Source organism: Amphiura filiformis, chromosome 16 (genome assembly GCF_039555335.1).
Source record: "Amphiura filiformis chromosome 16, Afil_fr2py, whole genome shotgun sequence".
In the NCBI taxonomy this organism is placed as follows: Eukaryota; Metazoa; Echinodermata; class Ophiuroidea; order Amphilepidida; family Amphiuridae; genus Amphiura; species Amphiura filiformis.
The window spans coordinates 23,747,538-23,771,773 of NC_092643.1; the positions used below are offsets into that span (position 1 = coordinate 23,747,538).

The 24,236-nt window shown below is 37.9% G+C and overlaps 1 protein-coding gene across 1 annotated transcript; it reads left to right on the forward strand.

The window, feature by feature from the left end:
- The first annotated feature begins 10,810 nt into the window (after positions 1-10,810).
- LOC140136381 (uncharacterized) lies at positions 10,811-22,839 on the forward strand. The gene is made up of 5 exons (XM_072158106.1): positions 10,811-12,201; positions 14,543-14,754; positions 18,067-18,165; positions 20,198-20,298; positions 22,633-22,839. Exons 1-5 carry the CDS (start codon positions 10,811-10,813, stop codon positions 22,837-22,839), a joined length of 2,010 nt encoding a protein of 669 aa, XP_072014207.1.
- Positions 22,840-24,236: the final 1,397 nt, after the last annotated feature.

The following is a 24,236-nucleotide window of genomic DNA, read 5'->3' on the forward strand; positions in this document are numbered from 1 at the left end:
TTAATAGCTTTTAATGGGGTTTAAGTCCTGCAAAGGTCGAGATGAATTCTACTGTAGACATGACTGCATCATGCCTAACCCGTTTCGGCTTGTCACACGATCTCGTCCGTCTATCACAGTACAGTGACCTAGTACCTGGGAGGGGCTTGAGCTGAAGTGGAACAGGAGTGATCGATTCTGATCGATTGATTGACTGACTAGACACGGATTTAACGATCGCGACTGTAACCAGGTAACGGTCCCGGTTACCGTTCAGCGTAGGCCTACCCCACCCAGCTCAGCAGAGAGAGATCATCTCTGTTTCCAGTTAGAAATTTCAGTTTATAGAATTTTGATTATTTTTTGTTATAGTTGCAGGCTTTTGGCCGGGGCTTTTAGTGCACCTTATTCCAGAAAATGAGAACTAATTTAAAATATTATCCTGTTTTGCCAAATGAAACATAGCTAAATCCTAATCCTTTATAGTTAGTCCTAACTAGCAATAAAAGTCAAATTTTAATATTTGGCCAATTTTCGGAAATAAGGGCCAAAAACATGCGTTTTTAGGGTGTTTTTTATATGCTGTGACAATCAAGCCCAAAGACTTGTTGTACTAAGACTAATTTCAGTTTATGCATTCTAATTTTTGGAAAAGACATGCTTCATTCTTATAACCAAGTAACACAAAAAAAGTGAAAATTAGAGCAAAATTTCGGCATATACTCAAGATTTTGAATATAATGAAATACGGTAATACAAAAAAAAGAAGGAAATCATAAGACTTAGCATGAGGCGAGTCAGAACGATCATTTGGTATATTTTTTTATATTTCATGTTTGTTTGTCTGTCTGTTTGTTTGTTTGTTTTTTCCGCTATCTACTCAAGATAGTATTTTTTTTTTAAATACAAAGAAAGTAAGTAAGAAAGGTAGACAATATTTTGTTATCTACTGATGATACCATTTGGAACCGAATGAACTAATTTAAAAAAAGCATAGAAGTCAGAAATTTCCTTTGGTATATTTTTTTGTTACTAATAATATCCTGACTTAGGATTGTGAACAAAATTTTTTCAGTATTGTCATTTTAGAAATTGAGAAAGGTTGAATAGGCCTATATTTTGTTAGGCCTATCTACTGATGATAGCCTTTTTAAACCTAATAGGCCTGTAATGAAATAATACAAAAAAGAAGGAAATCATAAGACTTAGCATGAGACGAGTCAGACCATTTGGTATATATTTTCATGTTTGTTTGTTTGTCTGTTTGTTTTTTATCTACCCAAGATACAATTTACGGTGCGATTTGCAAATCACCCGTTGCGACATGCATCATCTTCTGTGAACACGCGCGAGCACGGCATGCATCATTTACGATCTGCATCATTTTCTCGGAACGCGCGAGCAAACGGCTAACGGTATCTTCTGAAGATACAATTGCGGGCCTAATAAAACAACAGAAAATATTTCACAAATTTAGAAAACATCTGTTAGGAAAGTTTGTTTTTGATGTGTTTTGTTTGTTTGTTTTTTCCGCTATCTGCTCAAGATAGTATTAAAAAAAAAAAAAATACAAAAAAAGTAACAAAGTTTGACAATAGAGGATACCCGGTAGTAAAAACAAATATTCCTATCGTTTATTCTCTAATTGACCAGGGCTGCTCGCTTAGAGAAAAATCGGCATTAGGCCGAATGCAAAGCTATAAAGAAATGTTAAAATGACGAAGCTGACCAAAATTGCTATCTTCAGAAGATAGCAAGCAAAAAAAATATATATATATTAATATTAATATTAAAAAAAAAAAAAAACATTGCCTAGCAGGCGTTGTAGATGATGAATCAGTACGGCGCGAAACGGCAAAACTGCATTGACTGGGGCTGCGCTCTTAGAGAAAAATCATCATTAGGAAATAATACAACAAAAAAAAGGAAACTAAGACTTAGCATGAGACGAGTCAGAAAAATCATTTGGTCTGTTTTTTATCTACCCAAGATACCATTTACGATGCGATTTGCAAATCACCCGTTGCGACATGCATCATCTTCTGTGAACACGCGCGAGCCCACTTACGGCATGCATCATTTACGATCTGCATCATTTTCTCGGAAAGCTCGCGCAAACGGCTATCTTCTGAAGATAGCATTGCGGACCTAATAAAACAACAGAAAATATTTCACAAATTTGGAAAACATCTATTAGGAAAGTTTGTTTTTGATGTGTTTTGTTTGTTTTTTTCCGCTATCTACTCAAGATAAGTATTTTTTTAAATAAAATACAAAAAAAGTAAGAAAGTTTGACAATAGAGGATACCCGGTAGGCCTATAGTAGTCTCGCGGCCAGACTGTATGTGGCTAGGATCGACGAGTGTCAGACCGACGCAAACTGGCTGTGTAGGAGACTAGGCCTATAGAGTAAAAACAAATATTCCTATCGTTTATTCTCTAATTGACCAGGGCTGCTTGCTTAGAGAAAAATCGGCATTAGGCCGAATGCAGAGCTATAAAGAAATGTTAAAATGACGAAGCTGACCAAAATTGCTATCTTCAGAAGATAGCAAGCAAAAAAAATAAAATATTAATATTAAAAAAAAAATTAGAAAAAAAACATTGCCTAGCAGGCGTTGTAGATAATGATTCAGTACGGCGCGAAACGGCAAAACTGCATTGACTGGGGCTGCGCTCTTAGAGAAAAATCATCATTAGGCCGAATGCAAAGCTATAAAGAAATGTTAAAATGACGAAGCTGACAAAAATGGCTACCTTCAGAAGATAGCAAGCAAAAAATATTTTAACCGTGCGCGTTTTAGGATTATTTCGCTATATATACTGAAGATAGCATTTAGAATCTCATCCCGATTCATTGCATCTTTCTACTCTAGAAGTAATGTTTTACATTATTTTCTCGAAATTTTACTTCATCATGTAGCGGCGAGTTTTTTTGTTTCTAATACATCAGTCCCGATCAAGAAGTTTAAAGCGACATTACAGACTCATCACTTTCCGCATCTGCCTGTTTCTCTATTTTTACCTATTTTTCTCCCCCTTTTTTTTTTTAATAGCGCGGCATATAGTCCGAATGCGTTTTTTTTTTTTCGCGCAGAATAACCGTGCGGGTTTTAGGATTTTTTCGCTATATCTACCGAAGATAGGCCTAGCATTTAGAATCTCATATAGTCCCAAATTAACGCCTATAGTCCCAAATTAAACCATCTGCTGTCAATAAACGAGTTCAAAGCCTACTTACGGCCCGCATCATTTTCTCGGAAATCGCAAACGGCTTTACGGGCTTACTAAAACAACACAGAAAATATTTCACAAATTTAGAAAACGTCTGTTAGAAATGTTTGTTTTGATGTTTTTGTTTGTTTGTTTATTTGTTTGCTTGTTAATTTTTCCGCTATCTACTCAAGATAGTATTTATTTGTAAAATACATAGAAATTGAGAAAGGTTGAATATATTTTGTTAGGCCTATCTACTGATGATAGCATTTTTAAACATAATGAAATAATACAAAAAAGAAGGAAATCATAAGACTTAGCATGAGACGAGTCAGAAAAATCATTTGGTCTGTTTTTTACCTACCCAAGATACCATTTACGATGCGATTTGCAAATCACCCGTTGCGACATGCATCATCTTCTGTGAACACGCGCGATCCCACTTACGGCATGCATCATTTACGATCTGCATCATTTTCTCGGAAAGCGCGCGCAAACGGCTATCTTCTGAAGATAGCATTGCGGACCTAATAAAACAACAGAAAATATTTCACAAATTTAGAAAACATCTATTAGGAAAGTTTGTTTTTGAAGTGTTTTGTTTGTTTTTTCCGCTATCTACTCGAGATAAGTATTTTTTTTAAATAAAATACAAAAAAAGTAAGAAAGTTTGACAATAGAGGATACCCGGTAGTAAAAACAAATATTCCTATCGTTTATTCTCTAATTGACCAGGGCTGCTTGCTTAGAGAAAAATCGGCATTAGGCCGAATGGAAAGCTATAAAGAAATGGTAAAATGACGAAGCTGACCAAAATTGCTATCTTCAGAAGATAGCAAGCAAAAAAAATTAAAAATATTAATATTAAAAAAACATTAAAAAAAAAAAACATTGCCTAGCAGGCGATATATAGATGATGATTCAGTACGGCGCGAAACGGCAAAACTGCATTGACTGGGGCTGCGCTCTTAGAGAAAAATCATCATTAGGCCGAATGCAAAGCTATAAAGAAATGTTAAAATGACGAAGCTGACAAAAATTGCTACCTTCAGAAGATAGCAAGCAAAAAATATTTTAACGGTGCGCGTTTTAGGATTATTTCGCTATATATACTGAAGATAGCATTTAGAAGCTCATCCCAATTCATTGCATCTTTCTACTCTAGAAGAAATGTTTTACATTATTTTCTCTAAATTTTTACTTCATCATGTAGCGGCGAGTTTGTTTCTAATACATCAGTCCCGATCAGAAAGTTTAAAGCGATATTACAGACTCATCACTTTATGCATCTGCCTGTTTCTCTATTTTTACCTCTTTTTCTCCCCCTTTTTTTTTTTTTTAGCGCGGCATATAGGCCGAATGCGTTTTTTTTAATTCGCGCAGAATAACCGTGCGGGTTTTAGGATTTTTTTCGCTATATCTACCGAAGATAGGCCTAGCATTTAGAATCTCATATAGTCCCAAATTAACGCCTATAGTCCCAAATTAAACCATCTGCTGTCAAAAAACGAGTTCAAAGCCTACTTACGGCCCGCATCATTTTCTCGGAAATCGCAAACGGCTTTACGGGCTTACTAAAACAACACAGAAAATATTTCACAAATTTAGAAAACGTCTGTTAGAAATGTTTGTTTTGATGTTTTTGTTTGTTTGTTTATTTGTTTGCTGGTTAATTTTTCCGCTATCTACTCAAGATAGTATTTATTTGTAAAATACATAGAAATTGAGAAAGGTTGAATATATTTTGTTAGGCCTATCTACTGATGATAGCATTTTTAAACATAATGAAATGATACAAAAAAAGAAGGAAATCATAAGACTTAGCATGAGACGAGTCAGAAAAATCATTTGGTCTGTTTTTTACCTACCCAAGATACCATTTACGATGCGATTTGCAAATCACCCGTTGCGACATGCATCATCTTCTGTGAACACGCGCGAGCCCACTTACGGCATGCATCATTTACGATCTGCATCATTTTCTCGGAAGCGCGCGCTATCTTCTGAAGATAGCATTGCGGACCTAATAAAACAACAGAAAATATTTCACAAATTTAGAAAACATCTATTAGGAAAGTTTGTTTTTGAAGTGTTTTGTTTGTTTTTTCCGCTATCTACTCGAGATAAGTATTTTTTTAAATAAAAAACAAAAAAAAGTAACAAAGTTTGACAATAGAGGATACCCGGTAGTAAAAACAAATATTCCTATCGTTTATTCTCTAATTGACCAGGGCTGCGCGCTTAGAGAAAAATCGGCATTAGGCCGAATGCAAAGCTATAAAGAAATGTTAAAATGACGAAGCTGACCAAAATTGCTATCTTCAGAAGATAGCAAGCAAAAAACATGAAAAATAATAATATTTTTTTTAAAAAACATTGCCTAACACGCGTTGTAGATGATGATGATTCAGTACGGCGCGAAACGGCAAAACTGCATTGACTGGGACTGCGCTCTTAGAGAAAAATCATCATTAGGCCGAATGCAAAGCTATAAAGAAATGTTAAAATGACGAAGCTGACAAAAATTGCTACCTTCGGAAGATAGCAAGCAAAAAATATTTAAAAATATAATTTAATCTCGCAGAGTAACCGTGCGCGTTTTAGGATTATTTCGCTATATATACTGGAGATAGCATTTAGAATCTCATCCCGATTCATTGCATCTTTCTACTCTAGAAGTAATGTTTTACATTATTTTCTCTAAATTTTTACTTCATCATGTAGCGGCGAGTTTTTTCTTTCTAATACATCAGTCCCGATTAGAAAGTTTAAAGCGATATTACAGACTCATCACTTTCCGCATCTGCCTGTTTCTCTATTTTTACCTCTTTTTCTCCCCTTTTTTTTTTTTTTTAAATAGCGCGGCATATAGGCCGAATGCCGATTAAAAAAAATTTTATTCGCGCAGAGTAACCGTGCGAGTTTTAGGATTTTTTTCGCTATATCTACTGAAGATAGGCCTAGCATTTAGAATCTCATATAGTCCCAAATTAACGCCTATAGTCCCAAATTAAACCAAAACAAAATGTCCCAACATTTGAAATTTTAATTTGATCTTCAGAAGATAGCACACCAGTAACATGATTCTATAAAATATCGCTTTAGGGTTCATATACCACTAAATCCGACTGTGAAGCGGTTTCCGGTAAAAGTTTATCACGCCTATCATCCCAACCTTTGCATAAAAACTCTAGAAAATCGGTACAATATTAACAAGTTGAAAATCGTGTTTTACTAGAACTTGTAAATGTGATCTCTACAAATTTGAAAAGAAAATGCGAAAATTTGAATGATATTTACGATTATGTGCGCATGAACAAACGAGGTCAGAACGCGGCTAGCAGCCGGATGTAAACACGGGAAAATGTAGCCTTTTTATATAGCACTAATTTTCTCAAAAATTAGTCGGACCTAAAATGTGTAGTCATTTTCAGAAATGTTATGCAGAATTTTGTTCTAGTTAAGATGATATCAAATATATATTTCAAAGTTGGACGTAACTCGACTTATGGCCAAAATGCGACCCCTATTTAGCACGTAAACTCTCTGGAAAGTTTTTTTGTGGTATGTACCCTTTATCTCGTTCAGCAGATAAAAACGACAACCAACGGGCATTTAAATTTGAGCTATCTGCAGTTGATAGCAAAATCACACGAATCCGACAAACACCAAAATGACATAAAACAGATAGAGAAATGTAAAAGCTTTATTTCAGCGTCATACGGTATTCGGTTCTTGAGCTATTTCAATTTTAATATTACCCATGTAAATCAATGCAGGAGCTCTATAGACACCGGCACCAGAATCGAGCAAATTACGGCATGTCTCGCCACATTTTCTTTTAGTATAAAAATCGGCACTAGGCTGAATGCAAAGCTATAAAGAAATGTTAAAATGACGAAGCTGACCAAAATTGCTATCTTCAGAAGATAGCAAGCAAAAAAAAAAATAATAATATTAACAATTTAAAAAAAAAAAAACCCAAAACATTGCCTAGCACGCGTTGTAGATGATGATCAGTACGGCGCGAAACGGCAAAACTGCATTGAACGGGGGTGCGCGCCGCAGAGAAAAATCCGCATTATGCCGACTGCAGAGCTATAAAGAAATGTAAAAATGACGAAGCTGACCAAAATTTAAAACGGCACTTATAAAGCAGAGATTATCATCTGCCTGTTTCTCTATTTTTACCTCCCCCCCTTTTTTTTTAATAGCATGGCATATTATAGGCCGAATGCCGATTTTTTTAATTCGGGCAGAGTAACCATGCGCGTTTTAGGATTTTTTCGCTATATCTACTGTAGATAGCATTTAGAATCCCGTCCCGATTCATTGCATCTTTCTACTCTAGAAGTAATGTTTTACATTATTTTCTCTAAATTTTTACTTCATCATGTAGCGGCGCGTTTTTTCTTTCTAATACATAAGTCCCGATCAGAAAGTTTAAAGCGATATTACAGACTCGTCACTTTCCGAATCTGCCTGCTTCTCTATTTTTACCTCTTTTTCTCCCCCCCCCCTTTTTTTTTAATAGCGCGGCATATAGGCCTAGCATTTATAATCTCATATACATGTAGTCCCAAATTAACGCCTATAGTCCCAAATTAAATCAAAACAAAATGTCGCAACATTTGAAATTTTAATATAATTCTCAATAGATATAGCACCAGTAGGCCCAATTCGATTCGAAAATATATATCTCGCGCATGGGACAATGAAAACATTTGATTTCAGCTATATACTGGTATTCAGTAGGTAGAACAAAAAACCACATAAACCAAAACAAAATGTAGCAACATTTGATATTTTTATTTGATCTTCAGAAGATAGCACACCAGTAACATGATTCTATAAAATATCTTTGTGTTTGCTGGGTACCCTTTATCTCGTTCAGCAGACAAAAACGACAACCAACGGGCATTTAAATTTGAGCTATCTGCAGTTGATAGCAAAATCACACGGATCCGACAAACACCAAAATGACATAAAACAGATAGGGAAATGTAAAAGCTTTATTTCAAAGTTTGTTTAAGCGTCATACGGTATTCGGTTCTTGAGATATTTCAATTTTAATATTACCCATGTAAATCAATGCAGGAGCTCTATAGACACCGGCACCAGAATCGAGCAAATTACGGCATGTCTCCTGCATTTTCTTTTAGTATAAAAATCGGCACTAGGCCGAATGCAAAGTTATAAAGAAATGTTAAAATGACGAAGCTGACCAAAATTGCTATCTTCAGAAGATAGCAAGCAAAAAAAAATAAAAAATAATAATATTAACTAGACATTGTGCTCACAGAGCACGGCCCTTAGCCATAAATCTATTGAAAACTATTTCAAAAGGGCCCAGTTATGTCCATTTATCACTGGGACTTAGTGCAAAGGAGCCTCAAAAAGCCATTCTACTAAGTACTATAGGCCTATAGCAAATAATAAATAATTTCTGCATGCAAGGAACTGTAGAATGTCAAGTAGTCCTAAGTTCAGCTGGATATACAATTTCAATGTACATGTACACGACCTCACTCATAAATGTAGTTATAAATGTAGCCGAGGCATATGTGCAAAACGTCATCATACTATGTAATTTTTGGCAGAAGAAGCATTTTGAAGATATTTGGTTATATACCGGAAATGGCACCTTAATGACCTTTGACCCCAAATCTGTGAATACAATATAGACACTGGATATAGCCAATGCATATGTGCAAGTGACGTCATTGTAGGATGAAACATATAAGAGAAGAAGCATTTTGAACTTTGTTGCCAGAAGAAGAAGAAAGATTCGATAGCAAATCAAGACCTAGTCGCTCGCTGACACGGCTAGGTAATCATGTTATACATGGTCGAGTAATGGTATAGCGCTACCAATGAGACTATAATGAGAGTTATTTATTAGTGTGTGATATGTCAATAGTATTACAAAGTATTAGTAACTATTTCTCCTTGTAAAAGTTAAATGTGACGTGTCATGTCTTTCACTCTCCCTCTTATTCCAATAATATGTCCTAATCATTCTATTATTTTATTTACTTCTCATTATTTCTTTCTCTTCCATTTTCCTCTTTCTCTCTTCCTGTAGGCCACTCTCATACTCCATATCCCCTCCTGCCATCTTCCTCCCCATCCCCTCCCCAAGACTTCTCACAGGGCTGAAATCAATCTGCCCCTCCCCCAGCCCCCTCTCCCTTTGAGTGCGCCGCCTTTTCTATGCCAATCTTCTTCTTAAAATAAAATTAAATGGACCTTTGTGGGGAAAAACCTTCTTAGGCCTATACTTATACTTACATGTATACGCAGCGATTACCATTATAGAGTACTATAGAAATGTGGACCTGGCAGCCTTAATACATTCTGATGTGTAATCGACCAGCAGGAGTATTCAATTTATTTAAATGAAGCGCCTAAAGTCAGGTGGGTGATAAAGAAGATTACATCGACAACTATAGCCTCCTTTATAGACTTCAGACCCGCAAAAGCACACATTATGGATACGTGAGGACAATGGTACCACTTTACACATGACTGTATTGTGGTCACTTACTGATACTCGCCTGTTGTGTAAAACGTTAATATGATGCCGGGTCAGTGACCAATTTGATGGCTGAACCCCTTTTTTCCGAACAATGGTACCACTTTTATGAATAACCTGACGGAAAATCAAATCGGCATCAAATGAACAAAACATTACGTTATCTATTGTCGCTCCTTTCTATCTCTAACCTCCTTGATAATGATGGACGGCAGCTGGAGTGTCATTAAAATAATTATCAATTTTGTCATCAACTTACATGAATAACAAAGTCATTACACAAGTGATAATTGGGTACAATATGTAAAAGGCCCGGTAAAAATCGGATTTACGTCAGTCTATCGACGACAGTAGGGATATGAGCATAATGATGATGAATTAAATTGGCTCATTTCCATTTAACTGGACACGGAATGGAAGGTTTGAAGGGTCACAAGTGCATAGGAGGTTTTTCCTGCCTAACGACGACATTCTTTTTACCTTCAGTTAGGATGACCAAATTTGAATTCTAACCCATCCAGCAGTCTAAATGGATTTTTGTGAATTTCATACCCTGGCTACTACAACCTTGCTACTGAATTGAGTCTTAGAGCGTTGCACTAACTAATCCTGCATTTGTTTTTTAATTATTGACTGATGCTAGTTAAGAACACAAAAGCGGTAACACATCAAAATACAAGTTTTCTTGGCTACGATGGATATTCTTGTAGGCTAACTACAGCTTCCGCTTCTGAACTGAGTCTAGGTGATACCGATATGCTTTCCCTTGAGCATTCCACACGGTTGATGCCCATTTCGCCAAAGAGCACAACGAATCTCACACCCACTGGCGTTACCAGCGGGTATCCGAGGAGGAAAAAATCCGATAATTGAACGCTTTCTCTCGGATCGAGAGTTAACATGATTCAATTTTAGTTTTCCGAAAAAAGCGATGGTTACTATACAACCCTGAACAAATTTTAAACTTCACCCAGAGGCAACCTTCGTAATACTAGCACGAAGCTCTATAATCAACCGGTCACAGAGCTCTGCTCCATACAACCATGTCCATGCCGTTACCTTAAACGTGGCCAATCTACGATGGATTTAATCAGTCTTGCTTCTTCTGTCTCGTCAGCGACACCAGAAGATAAATTAATTCTTCGCAAGATAATTGAAGATTTTTCATCTGAAAATTACAACTGGTGTATTAAATGCAAACATCTTGCCAAGATTCTCGTCTTTCAGATTATTCCTTTAGTTGCCCTTATTATATTTTCAGTATTTTCATTGTTAGAAACAAGACGTCAACTCGAAACAGCAAGAGTGATTCAGAAGCACGTATCTGCCAACCAACTGACCGGGGATCTGGTTGTCTCGATCCAGATTGAGCGCGGCTTGAGCGCAACCTATCTAAGCTCTCATAGAAGTAATGCACGTGTGTTGGAAAATATTCAGCAAGCACGTATCCGAACTGACAATGCTATTGATCTTTTGGTTATTTGGCCGAACAGTGGTCTGGAAGTTGTAGATGTTGGACGATTTGAAACGATTGACGATTTTAAGATCGCGCTTGAATATCACAGAGAACAGGTTGTTAGTTCAGTGGGAAAGACTACAGTACAACGTAATATAGAATTTTACACGGCTATTAACAATGCACTTATGGTGAGTAGTATAGAGGATATCCTGGGTCGAGACCAGCAACATTTATGGTCCAAGATTGTAGCTAAAAACAATCTCCTCCACAGCTCAGATTTACTCGGTATCAAACGGGCGTTAGGAGGAGTCCATTACGGCTCATGTAAGCTTTCAGCAGATAACTTAGATTGGTTTAGAAAAGTGTCATCACAAGGGGAGATATTATTAGAGGAAGCTTTTAATTATTATCAACCGCTGAAGAAACAATGGGAAGAACGGCTACTTACTGATGAAGGTGCTATAAAGACGGTAGAAATAATGATGAAAGAAATCACCCAAAATATCGATGCTTGCGAAAAATACGGACAAGAAGAGGCTTCCAATATGTCACTGGAATGGTTTTGGAATATTAGTCATTTCGTTAACACAATCGCTTCAATTCACCTTGATATATCAACACAGATTGAAAAAGATGCGCAAAAAGTTATCAAAAAAGCGCAATTGAATGTTAGAGTACAAGTAATTGTTGAGATTGTTATAGTATGTGGGTGTTTGACACTGGGTGGTTATTATAGTCGGCAATCGTATCAACTTATTTCCACAATTGGTTCTTACGCTCATCAGTTACGCGAAAGAAAGAATGAACTTTCATATGAGAAAAAACTTAGCGAACAGCTACTTTATCAGATGTTACCCAGGGGTGTAGCGAAGCAGTTAAGGAGAGGCAACCCCGTAGCGGCTGAGAATTTTAAAGAGGTTACCGTATATTTTAGCGATATAGTGGACTTTACCGAAATGACGGCGACTCTAGCTCCTATGGAAGTTGTTCATCTCTTAAACAAGTTATACAGGTAAGCTTAAATACCGATGCTCAGTTGAAATCCATACATGATGCAGTCATGTCTACAGTAGAATTCATCTCGACCTTTGCAGGACTTAACCCCATTAAAAGCTATTAAACCAAGATAACACTCATTGAAACAGCTCAACTGATTAAATCGGATCTTCTCTGGTTGTGCACAAGTGACTGTTTTCATGTGCGATATCGCAATAAAGATGGTATTCATAGCTTCAGTTGGGTAACCGATTATAAAGGAAACGAAAGGAAACAATGTTATGTGTGGCTTTGTTCACGAAATCAGACAATGTCGTGCTTTTTGTAAACCAGCATTCTTGAAAATGAGCAACATAATGATTTTTGACTTAACACGGTTTAGAAATAATTTCTTCATATTTTTGGTGTTATCTGTCGTTTACATATCCTTCCTAAAACACCAAAGTACGAGTATTTCCAAACATCTAAATTTGCTAAAAATTTAGGACATGTTACAAAACTATATTGTCTAGAATTTTAGAAGAGTACTTTTAATATTGGCCGGTTATTTTTCACACAGCGACGTTAACTAGGCAATGTACTATTACCTATAACATTAACTAAAACACCAAAGTACGAATATTTCCAAACATCTAAATTAGCTAAAAATTTAGGACATGTTAAAAACTATATTTTCTAGAACTTTAGAAGAGTACTTTTAATATTGGCCGGTTATTTTTCACACAGCGACGTTAACTAGTCATATCCCCATACTGTTAACGTAGGGCTATTTGTAAAGGTCACGCGTCAATGGGAAAGAGCACTGTGTATTGTGTATAGGAAAACGGACAGTAACTGCAGTATGACAACCCCAATGGAAGACATGACCTTAGACTTCCACATAGGGAGTGTGAATATCAAAATCGGGCAACTTGATAGGGTGACTTCATTTGAAATCTACTGTGTGGGAGATTAAGTCATGTCTTCCATAGGGGGTGTATTGATTTCAACTGGAATAGCCCATACATATGTTCATTGTTGAGTGTGCGTTTGTAATCAGCTCCAAACGGGGACCTTAGTGTGGTATTCTACATTCTAACCGGGACATCACTGGAATCGGGGACCGTGCAAAAACATTTACGTGCAATGGGCTGCAATTTTCAATGTGAGAGTGCGTTCCCTATAAGTGATCGCAAATTGTGCATGTTCGATCGAAGTCAGCAAGTAACGTACTCGTTTGCATAATCCTTAAAGCCTTAATGTACGATCTTTTAAATTTTTAGATTTTTCTTTTTTTCTTCTAAAATGATAATATTAAATCATTATGAAAGTTCCCAATACATTTGGACGCGAAAAACATTGGGAATTTGCAAAGAAACATCATAATCTTCACCTCTATCACTCGAAACATCTCGCACTATTTGGATTAGGACAGCGAGTGCGGCTTCAGAGTATAGTCTCCTTACGCGGTTAGTTTGGTTACGCTCCCTCCACATGTGGAGGGAGCGTAACCAAGCTTTAGTTTTGTACGAGACTACGGTTTGCGATCGTGGCCGACATAAAATCATAAACTAAAAAAATTATGACTTTATGTCGGACCAACAGAAAATCGTCCCGTTTTACTACAAATAGGACGAATTTGACAGCTTGCTCATAGATTTAAGTTAGAACATGTGTAAGTATTACAAATATTCCCAAAAATCGTTTTTGAAAAAAAAATAAAGGTAAATTCTGAAAAAGATCGTACATTATGACTTTAACAGCGTCCCGGTTTAGAGCAATTTCGCGTAGGGGTGTGTGTGTGAAATATCGTATAAGCTATTCTAAGGCACGTGTAACTCACAGATCAAATTAGGGAAAATTCGTGAAAAATATAGTTTCTCATCCAATTTTGATCTCTCGTTTTCGTTTTTTTTTTCGTTTATGGAACTTCTATTTAATATTACATATATTGCTGGTTGATGCCCTGTGTTTATCATAAGTGTAGTCATTAAATGTAGAACTTTGTATTATTAGATCGTAAAGCAACACACACACACACACACACACACACACACCCACGCAAACAAATGTAGATTGGCAATTGGGCTTCTATGTCTTCGAACTGGTGACTTTGGTAAGACCACAAAAGACCCCGCCGCCAAAAAGAGCGTTAGCACTCCGAGGTAAAAGCAGGGGGCGACAAAAAAGAAGGGGCGGCGCCGCGGCGGAAGCAGAAGGAACTATACATCAATATTTGGTTGCTTTTAGGTCGCTTTATTTTTTTGCTCTTTTTTGGCTAAGTTAGCCATGGTAAGCCACTGGGCCCTGCTATGTGGTTCAGTTATACAGATTGACAGAGCCAATACCGAAATATTTCATTATTTTATACTTTCCAGTATCTTTGACAGCTGCATCGAAAAATACGACGTTTACAAAGTCGAAACAATCGGAGACGCATATATGGTAGCGTCTGGTCTACCCGAGCCTACGGAAAGACACGCATGGGAAATCGCTTCCATGGCGTTAGATCTACGAGATGCTACTAGGTCATGTAGTCTACCATACATACCAGGGAACACCATTGTATTAAGAATTGGTATACATACAGGTTCGTATCATTGTGTGTTTTTGTTCGCTTGTTAGTTCGTTCGTGCAGAGAAGATGTAATAAAGAGGAGGTTGAACAAGCTATCCTCAAACAAAATATGTGTGAGACCGCTCATTCAAAAGTAACTGATGAATCATACTATTTAGCTGCTTTACAATATAATACCACAATGGGGTTTGAACCCGGGATGGGTGTGATACACAAGTTGCAGCTAACTGCTTTTAGGGATAGGTCAGTGTGTGCATGTCATCATGCCATGCACACCATGCATGCAGACCCTGTCATCTTGTCAGATTTCGGATAAAATATGACTGAAGTTTTATGGCAAATTATAATTTTTGCTGCTTGTTGCCACTTTCAGCCTCTATTATTTATGATAAAGAATGTTTTCAATTATCAGAATATCTTTATTAGGTTTGCAGGAAATGACAGGAAAATACATAAAATAATAAAATAGAAATGATCAACAATCGTCACCTCTCTAAAAATCCTAAAAATTTCTTCTTTAGAAATGTATATATTTACAAAAAAGGGCGGATTTGGGGGAAATTTTACAGCACTCGATTTCTTTCTTGTATTATCCACATGTGGTATTCCATCCAAGCAGCAGGTCCTTAACACACGCGTTTCATACTTTTCAACAAATTCTCTATAGAAACATTGGAAATATTTCCAATTCTGAAGTGAAAATCGGTCAACCATGGGCGGTCACACACATAACATCATAGGATATTTCAAGTGGATGTTTAACTACTTGAGAATAAAGGACTATGAATAGATGCGACACAGGATTACCTACGGGATTATCTCAAGGATATAATTCTGTTGACCCTCCTCTTTATTACATCTTCTCTGGTTCGTGTTTGTTGGTTGGTTTGGAAGTGAATACAAAGTACCCCATTCCGTAAAAGGGGCTTAGCTCTTTGGGTGGAAATATTTGCGGCGGATTAATCCCACCAAAACTTAAACGCAATATTTCAGCTAAAAATATCATACAGAGTCAGGAAAAATAATCCAATGCCTTGGGTAGCTTATATTCGATTCTTGAGTTTGTACTTGTCCAGCTAATTTTGATTCGCTTGTACTCATTACTCATCGAGGTTTTTACACTCGCTATTTTGTTTTCAAATGCGAGGTCAGCGGAAGCGGGTGGGGTGAGGTGGAGAGGGCGAGGCGGGGACACGCCCACCCCCTAAATTTTGTAATAAATATTGCCCTGTGCATCTTCCTTTTTAGTACAAAAAACATCGTGTTTTGTGACCAAATAGGGAAAAATTGTACAATGGACAAATAGCCAAACTCACTTTCATTTGGGGCTAAAATAGTCTGAAATTGAAATGTTTCATGCTTCGCGCGCTGAAAAAACCCAGTAAAACCGGAACCGACATTAGTCATAAATGTTCTCAAATCGAGAAATTAAATCATAATTTCTTTTGCAAGTATAAGTCAAGCAGATTTTCTATACAGACGGAAATTATTGCCGTTTAGCGGGATGCCGGCGATCCAAGGCTTCCGCTCATGCATAATAGAAGTAAACGAAAATATCAAAGCAGGCCACTCCCACGTTCACAGAATAAGGATATCAAAGGCGTTCATCATAATCAGGCATAATTCATATGCATCAATTTGTCCTTATATTATAGTGATTAGCACAAAGCAGCCAAATTAAGTCCAATCAAATTCCCGTATCATTATGTTCTAGATAATTAACTAGACATCTTTGTGCTCTACATCATTAAAATTTAGGAGAGACATATTAATGGTCGCTTTTCCATACTCACAGCAGTCATAACCAAAATTGTTTCTAGACTGCTTTTAGAAAAGATAATTTTTAATGCTAATTTATTGCACATGCTAATGAAGCCTGATTATCTTTTTGAAATAGCCGAGTGGGTAGGTTTTTTGTGTAAAAACTGAAACATAATAAAATTCGTGACTCGTGGTACAGTTGATGCGATTTAGAAGGCAGTATTATCTAAAATATATTGTTTAGCGTGCCGGTTTCAGATAATGCATTGCTCAGCATGCAGGAATTATAAAATTTGGCTTATGAAGGGTAGTTCCCGAATATAATGCACGGGAGAAGAATACATAACGGTGAATAAAAATGGGCAATAGAAGTATTATGGTCTTATAAAAGTATATACACATAAGCAGTTCAAACATTTTCTGTCTTTATTCGTCATACATTAGAGGGATTGCGATTTTCCAAACGCCGTGCGTCGACCGTACGTTTATACTCACGTTAAACTGCACGTTTTTACGTACATATGTATCGCGTAATTGTAATTGATGTCAAGTACTGTGACATACTGTGACATTGACTACATTTTCGGAGCGCATTTTTATTCTCGTTAAGGAAAACTGTTTCCGTAAAGCTGAATCTATATTACATCGCTGAGCGATAGCGATTGGTTGTTCGCCAATGAGGTAGAGCGCATTTTGTTGCATTGGGAAAAGCGCGCTTCGTTATTGGTCAAATACTAATTGCTCTTCGCTCTGCGGTGGATTATAAATTCAGCTTAATTCTACATGTATGTTTTGATCCATCCCACAGTGTTTCTAGAACGTGCATTGTATTCCTATTGTTTAGTTCCCTGCCCAGAGACCGTTTATTTTTGCCTATTGTTTTGATAATGTGCTCGTCACCATAACGGTTGGGTGACGAACATTGAACAAAAGAATTAGAATGGATAATCTGTGAGTCGAACGGGGCTAGATGTTTATTTATTTGAGGCATAATCATACATGTATAAGAGTGTAAGATTTTGTGTCTTGATCTCTATGCATTCGCTGATATTCCTGTTCCAAACATCACGTGGAAGACATGTCATCAGCTATGTTGCTGCTCTCCCAGGGGGGGGGGGGCGGTACTTAGTACAAATGACCATACGGGGACGTGCCGCTAATATGGGAGCATTTTTGGCCTTTTGGTATATAAATGACCCCTTTTTTCTAAGTCAATTTTGGTATATGAATGGGTCCTTTTTTCACAATTTTTTCAATTTTTTTTTAAATAGCCCAATTTTGCCTCAAGCTAGCCGAAATTTCGAAATTTTCCAAAAAAAATTGGGAAAAATTGGGAAAAACTAAGACAATTTGGGTTAAATTTGGCCGAAAATTGTGACTTTTGGTATATCAATGGGTCTAAATTTCTTGAAAAATTGGTATATTTATGGGTCACTTTCAAATTCTCAGCGGCACGTCCCTACCAAAATCAAAGTTGAGTACCCCACTGCTCTACAGACTCGTTAAAAATCTGAAAATGATAGAGTCCATTGTGAGTTTCATTTATGTTTTGGTGTCACAATAGGTCCCTGTGCCGCTGGTGTAGTCGGTATAAAGATGCCGCGTTATTGTTTATTTGGAGATACAGTGAACACTGCTTCAAGAATGGAAACTACCAGCGAAGGTAGGTCAATAACCATATTACCCGTCGTTTAAGTACTGTTATGCGGAAGGGTCATTATTCCAAAGACTCGTTATTCCGAAAGGTAAGTGCTTCGAAGGTTCCTATGTCCGAATGGTCGTTTCTCCGAATTTACAACAATTTTCGTTATTACGAAGGGTTTGGAGCATACCCTTCGGAGTAACAAGCCTTCGGAGTATTGGCCCTTTAGTATAACGAAGTTTGACGTAAATTTGGAGTAACGACCCTACGAAGTAAACGAACCTTCGGAATAACGACCCTTCGGAAAAGCTATCCATTCCCAAGATTGAATCTCTGCTCTCCCAAGGAAAATCGCAGGATCATTACGTTTCACTACCTGAAGAGAATTGATCAAAAATTGAATTCCCTCCATGAGGTTGGTATCTATCAATGAGCTGACCACATCACCAGGCTGTCATTCATAGCTAGAGGCAGTATGGCACACATGGGTCAATGGGTTACATAAAATGACCTTGTGTGTTATTTAGTTCCCAGGAAGTGAGTTTTGCCTGCGGCAATTTGTGGTTAAATGTTGATCCCTCACTACAAGAGTTATTACCGTCGATTTGGTTGAAAAGGGAGGTGAGACATGATCAAATCTCTCCAGGTAACAAAACGTACCGGTAATGATCGTCAAGTAAATTGTAAAACAGCAAACGTATTACTTAGAAGAGAGCCCGGAAGAGAGGAATATGGAGATCATGGCCTAGTAGTTTTTGTTTTTTTGTGTTGGTTGATTTGTATGGCGCTTTCAACTACTGAGGTTATTTGCGCCAGTACTCACTCCTTTGTCAAGTTGCACCTGTATAATCTCCATTCAGTCACAATACGTAATTATCTGCTTCACTCAGGCATCTTAGTTATTTCTATCTTCTTCATGCCTAGCTCGTTGTATATCTCTTGCTGTATATGCTCGTACGATGAATCCAAATTTGTTTCTTTGTCGACGTGGTAAAAAACCAAACGGTGTCTCTTCAGAGCCACACCAGGCTGAGTCAGCCGAGGAAGGGCTAAAACGTGGTCAAAATACTTTGCATGATCCTCCGCTAGCTTGACTTCCTCGCATCCAAGCCTGTTCCCCAGAGCCCAAGTTTGCGTTATCCATCCGAGAGGTTTGGGTTGAGTTCCCCGCGAGCAAATACTTTGCCAGCTCTACGGGCCTTGCCGGACGGCCTAGTACATGTAGTTACAGTACTCCTTTCTGGTGCATGAGGTCCCGGTTTAATTATCGGTGGTGTTAAAATGCACCCGTCTGTCCACTCTGAGATCTCACAAAAAGGCGGGTGATTCTTCCTTTGCTGTCGGTGCTCCTCGCGTTTGGAATAACGTGCCTGTGGAGATAAGTGAAGCGGAGTCTGTGTCTTGCTTCAAGCGTATATTAAAAACATTTTTATTCCCATGTTGAGTTTTTGTTGCTCACTTTTTCATTTTGTGCTTTGATTTGTATTTTTCCTATAGTATTTATATGTTTCTCATTGTAAAGCGCTGTGTTCTTTGTAGAGCGCTTATAAATGCTTGTATAGAATAGAATAGAATAGAATAGAATAGAATAGAATAGAATAGAATAGAATAGAATAGAATAGAAAAATGTTATTAGGGGTTAATCAAAAGGTTCTGATTTCTGATCCATTAAATTGTATTGTGTACGTTTCAATAACCACTCTGTTATCTTTGTCAACACTGAATGAATGTTTTGGGCCCACTTTTGTTTAATATATACGTTAACGATTTTCATCTTCATCTTCAGTCTGCCATGTACGCTTATGCTGATGACACGTTCATTTTTAGGATCATTAAAGATGACACGGATATTACTATATTGCAATCTGATCTGGATAAATTAAACTGGTGGTCAAACAATAACGCTCTTCAATTAAACCCATCTAAATGCCAAGTCATGTGCATGTAATCATGTCACATCATGATCATTGCTATCAGGCCTATATTGTATATAAATTTATTTTATCTTGAGACACAATAATATACCACTTAATGTTTTGTTGATCCTTTCAAGCTTCCAAGATCCATCTAAGTGCTACAACCAAAACGGCGCTTGAAAGGGACAGAGATGGAACGCGATTCATGATCACTCCGAGAGGCGAAATTGGTGTAAAGGTATGTATGCTGGTCAGTGGCAGATCTAGAGGAGTCAGAGGGGGCCAATTTGATTTAAAAAAATAACAAACTGTCAAAAATGGCCATCGCGTCGCACTTGCGCAACGCAGGGGGGCGTCTGAATGTGTCCCCTCCCTCAGAAGTAAGAAAAAAAAGCAAAATGAAGACCCAATTGAAGCGATTTCGTGGACCATTTTGGCACTATTAGTGTGCAAAATTTTATAGTTTGAATGTCCATGAAGCCTTTTATGGATAGGGGTTTCCTGTAATTGTAGCCTATAAATTATGTTAAACATAAATTGATAAATGTCGAAAGGAGAAGCGAAAATGGCCACTTGTTTATCCACTACGCAGAGGGTGTATGAAGTTGCAAATTTTTGCAAAATGCTTATGAAGACCTAATTTAATCGATTTGGTGGACCAGTTTGGCACTATTAGTGTGTAAAATGTTAGTTTGCAAAAGACGAAGCGAAAATTGCCACTTGTTTATCCACTACGCAGGGGGTGCCTGGCAAATGTTGCAAAATCAAAATGATGAAGGTCCAATTAATTGAATCCATTTGGTGCATCATTTTTACACTATTTGCTTTAAACAGAAAAAAGGCCCCGAACTCAATTTGCAAGATTTTAAATGTTACACACACACTGACACTTTACAATACTTTATTATTATTAAAGTATGCATGGATCGATGTTGAAGTCCCCCCCCATAATCCACACCTGATGCTGGTATTAATTTAATTTTTAAAATTACACTACAAGCGAAAATGTTGAATGCAAGATCTTGCATTTAACGGGAAATGAGCAGAGAAATGTAGCCTATTAATGTATCGTTTTGTTTTAAGAATATCAGTAAAATTTGTGGCAATAAATAAGGGCGTACTAATTAATAAGTTCACAAACATGATAATCATGACTTTATAGCCACACAGTTTGACAATCAAGGTGACCATCAATAGAAAGCACAGATTCAAATGTTACAACCCTATTGCCCGTGCACAGGAAATATACTTTAACGTGTCAGTAACTAATACCATTAAATTAATAAACACACAGATTGGAATTTCCATGCCTGTGCTCTCTAATGGACGCACCATTAGACTTCAAGGTGGTGGAAAAAAAAACTTCCTCCACTACATGAGCAAAAAAAACCACTTTCCCCACCAACACTAAAAAAATAAACAAAACAAAAAGCCTAAAAAACTTTCCCCACCTAACTGTGTATAAATGCATGAAATTAAAAAAAAATTCCCCAACTTCAACTTCCTAACCCCCACCCAAAGTCTAATGGTGCGTTATACCTAAGCGTACTCGAATTTAGCTAACGCCGGTTTAGTTTGCACACGCAGTACCTAAGGCCTCGTATCCATAGTCTGTTCCCTTGTGGCGTGTGCCCTTGTTCCGTGTTCACTTTTTCCCATGTGACCTGCCACACAGACAACGAACCGTAGCGGCCACTAAGCAAAACAAAGGTTCGTTGTCTGTGTGGCAGGTCACATGGGAAAAAGTGAACACGCAACAAGGGCACACGCCACAAGGGAACAGCCTATGGATACGAGGCCTTAGGCAGTAAATAAAATCCGAGCACACAACACAAAGATGACCAGAAAACTCTTGAAGATAAAAATAAAAGCTACAAAAAAAGCAAAGCAAGGATTTACCACTGGAAAATCTCAAATTAAGACGGAAACATAATCTCGGACAGAGAACAAGTTATCAAGCGAGTAGAAGGGTTCTACAAAGATCTCTACTCTAGCAAAGTCCAAATAACTCCACCAATTATAGACTTTGAAAGTGCAGAGGAAAATATACCGCCAATCGGAGAGGATGAAGTTGAAAAATCTTTCAATGACATAAAAAGAGGCAAAGCATCAGGAAATGCTGGAGTGCTAGTCGACATGTTCAAGGGGGGAGGCAGCGCCAGTAGCGTAGCCAGCGGGGGGGGGGCAGGGGGCAGAGTGCCCCCTGACAGTGAGTGCCCCCCTGACAAAAAATGAAAGAAATAAGTGCCCTCTGACAAAAAAAAATAAAAGGGAAAATCAGGAGGGCAAAGGAAAAGAAAAGGGCAAGGAGCCCTTTTCTACCGAAATTCAGCCCGAAAAAACACAATTTTTGGGCAAAAATAGTGTAAAATACAAAAATACAAATCGCGCACATCGTCCCAATAAAGCCTTTTGTCTCAAGGTATTGTATGATGCAACTGTAATTTTATTCGTCTGTGCCCCAAAAATTTTATTTTGCCCCCCCTGACCAAAAAAGCTGGCTACGCCCCTGGGCAGCGCAGTAAAGACAGAGCTTGCTAAGCTATTCACACTATGTATTAAGACTAACCAGACACCGGACAGTTGGAATAACGCCCTTATAATTCTCATCCACAAGAAAGGGGACATCAAAGACTTGACGAATTACAGACCAATCAGCTTACTATCAAACACCTACAAATTTTTCACCAAAGTTCTCACAAATCGGGTCACCAACATCCTAGACTTCAACCATCCTAAGGAACAGGCAGGGTTTCGGAGCGGCTATTTCCTACCATGAATCCCCTTCATGTCATCAAGCAAATTGTTGAAAAGATGGGTGAATATAGACAGCCACTGTGCCTTGGATTCATTGACTATGAAAAAGCTTTTGATAGCATTGAGATCCAGACAGTCATCACAGCCCTGAAAAGCAAGGCTTCCATCCTGGATACATCAAGATAATAAATACTTCTACAGCAAGGGCACTTCAACAATCTACCTCCACAAGGACAGTGATAAGATATCTATCCAACGAGGGGTGCGACAAGATGATACCATTTCACCTAAACTGTTTAATGCGGCACTTCAAGAAATTATACTTCACCTGAACTGGGAAAGTAAGGGCATCAGCATAAACGGAGACAACCTAAGTCACCTTCGCTTCGCAGATGATAGAGTCATGGGCGTCAATCCCGGGGGGACAGGGGGACACGCCCCCACTTTCGCCAAAATGTCCCATTTTTTGTTCTTTGCCATGTTTGCAGCCACTTTTTGAACAAATTTGGCCCCCGCCAACAATCTACCTCCACAAGGACAGTGATAAGATATCTATCCAACGAGAGGTGCGACAAGATGACACCATTTCACCTAAACTGTTTATTGCGGCACTTCAAGAAAATAAAAAAACGGTTCCTAGATATTTTATCTAGTTCCTTTTAGCTAATGTACATTCCTCAAAAGAATTAAAGGATCAGATGAATATATATTATCAGCATTTTTGAATACATAGGACATGCTGATAATATTATTGATAATTGTGCTTGATCTTTCATGACATTACTTGTTCCCTAAGTTGTAGACAAAATTCACAGATTACAAATATCCGCCATCACCCACATCTTGAGGGAGGGGGGAAATGGAGGCTAAAATTTCGGTTTTGAAGCCATTTTTCAAACGTCACCATGGTCAAGGTCAAGTCACATATTGAGATGGGTTTGTGTACGTGATGTGTGTTTGGGTCTATACGTCACATTAGTGGGTCATCATCATCATCATCAGTCGGCTGCGGAGCAGGCGACTACAAGCTTTCTCCAACTATTTTGTTTGGCTGCAGCATCCCTTCAGTATCTCCCAGGAGGTGCTGGACAAACTGTAAGTACAGTGTGCGCGGCCGTCCCGGTTTCCTCTTCCCATGTTGTGGAATATAAAGGGCATATTCTTTCACAGGCTCGCCGTCTTCAAGACGCAGTATATGGCCGAGAAATTTGAGTTGATGAATCTTCTCGTCAGTCTGTGACATGGTTGATGGTACTACATAGACTTCAAGTGCTGGTTGGGCGTTACAGTTTGCAGTCATATATTCTCTCTTAGGTGCGCTGATAACAAGGCCTAGATCTGCTGCTGCAGTTGCAGTCCTAGTAAGCTGCGACTGGGCCCGGGCTGTGGAAGATTCCAACAGGGCAATATCATCAGCAT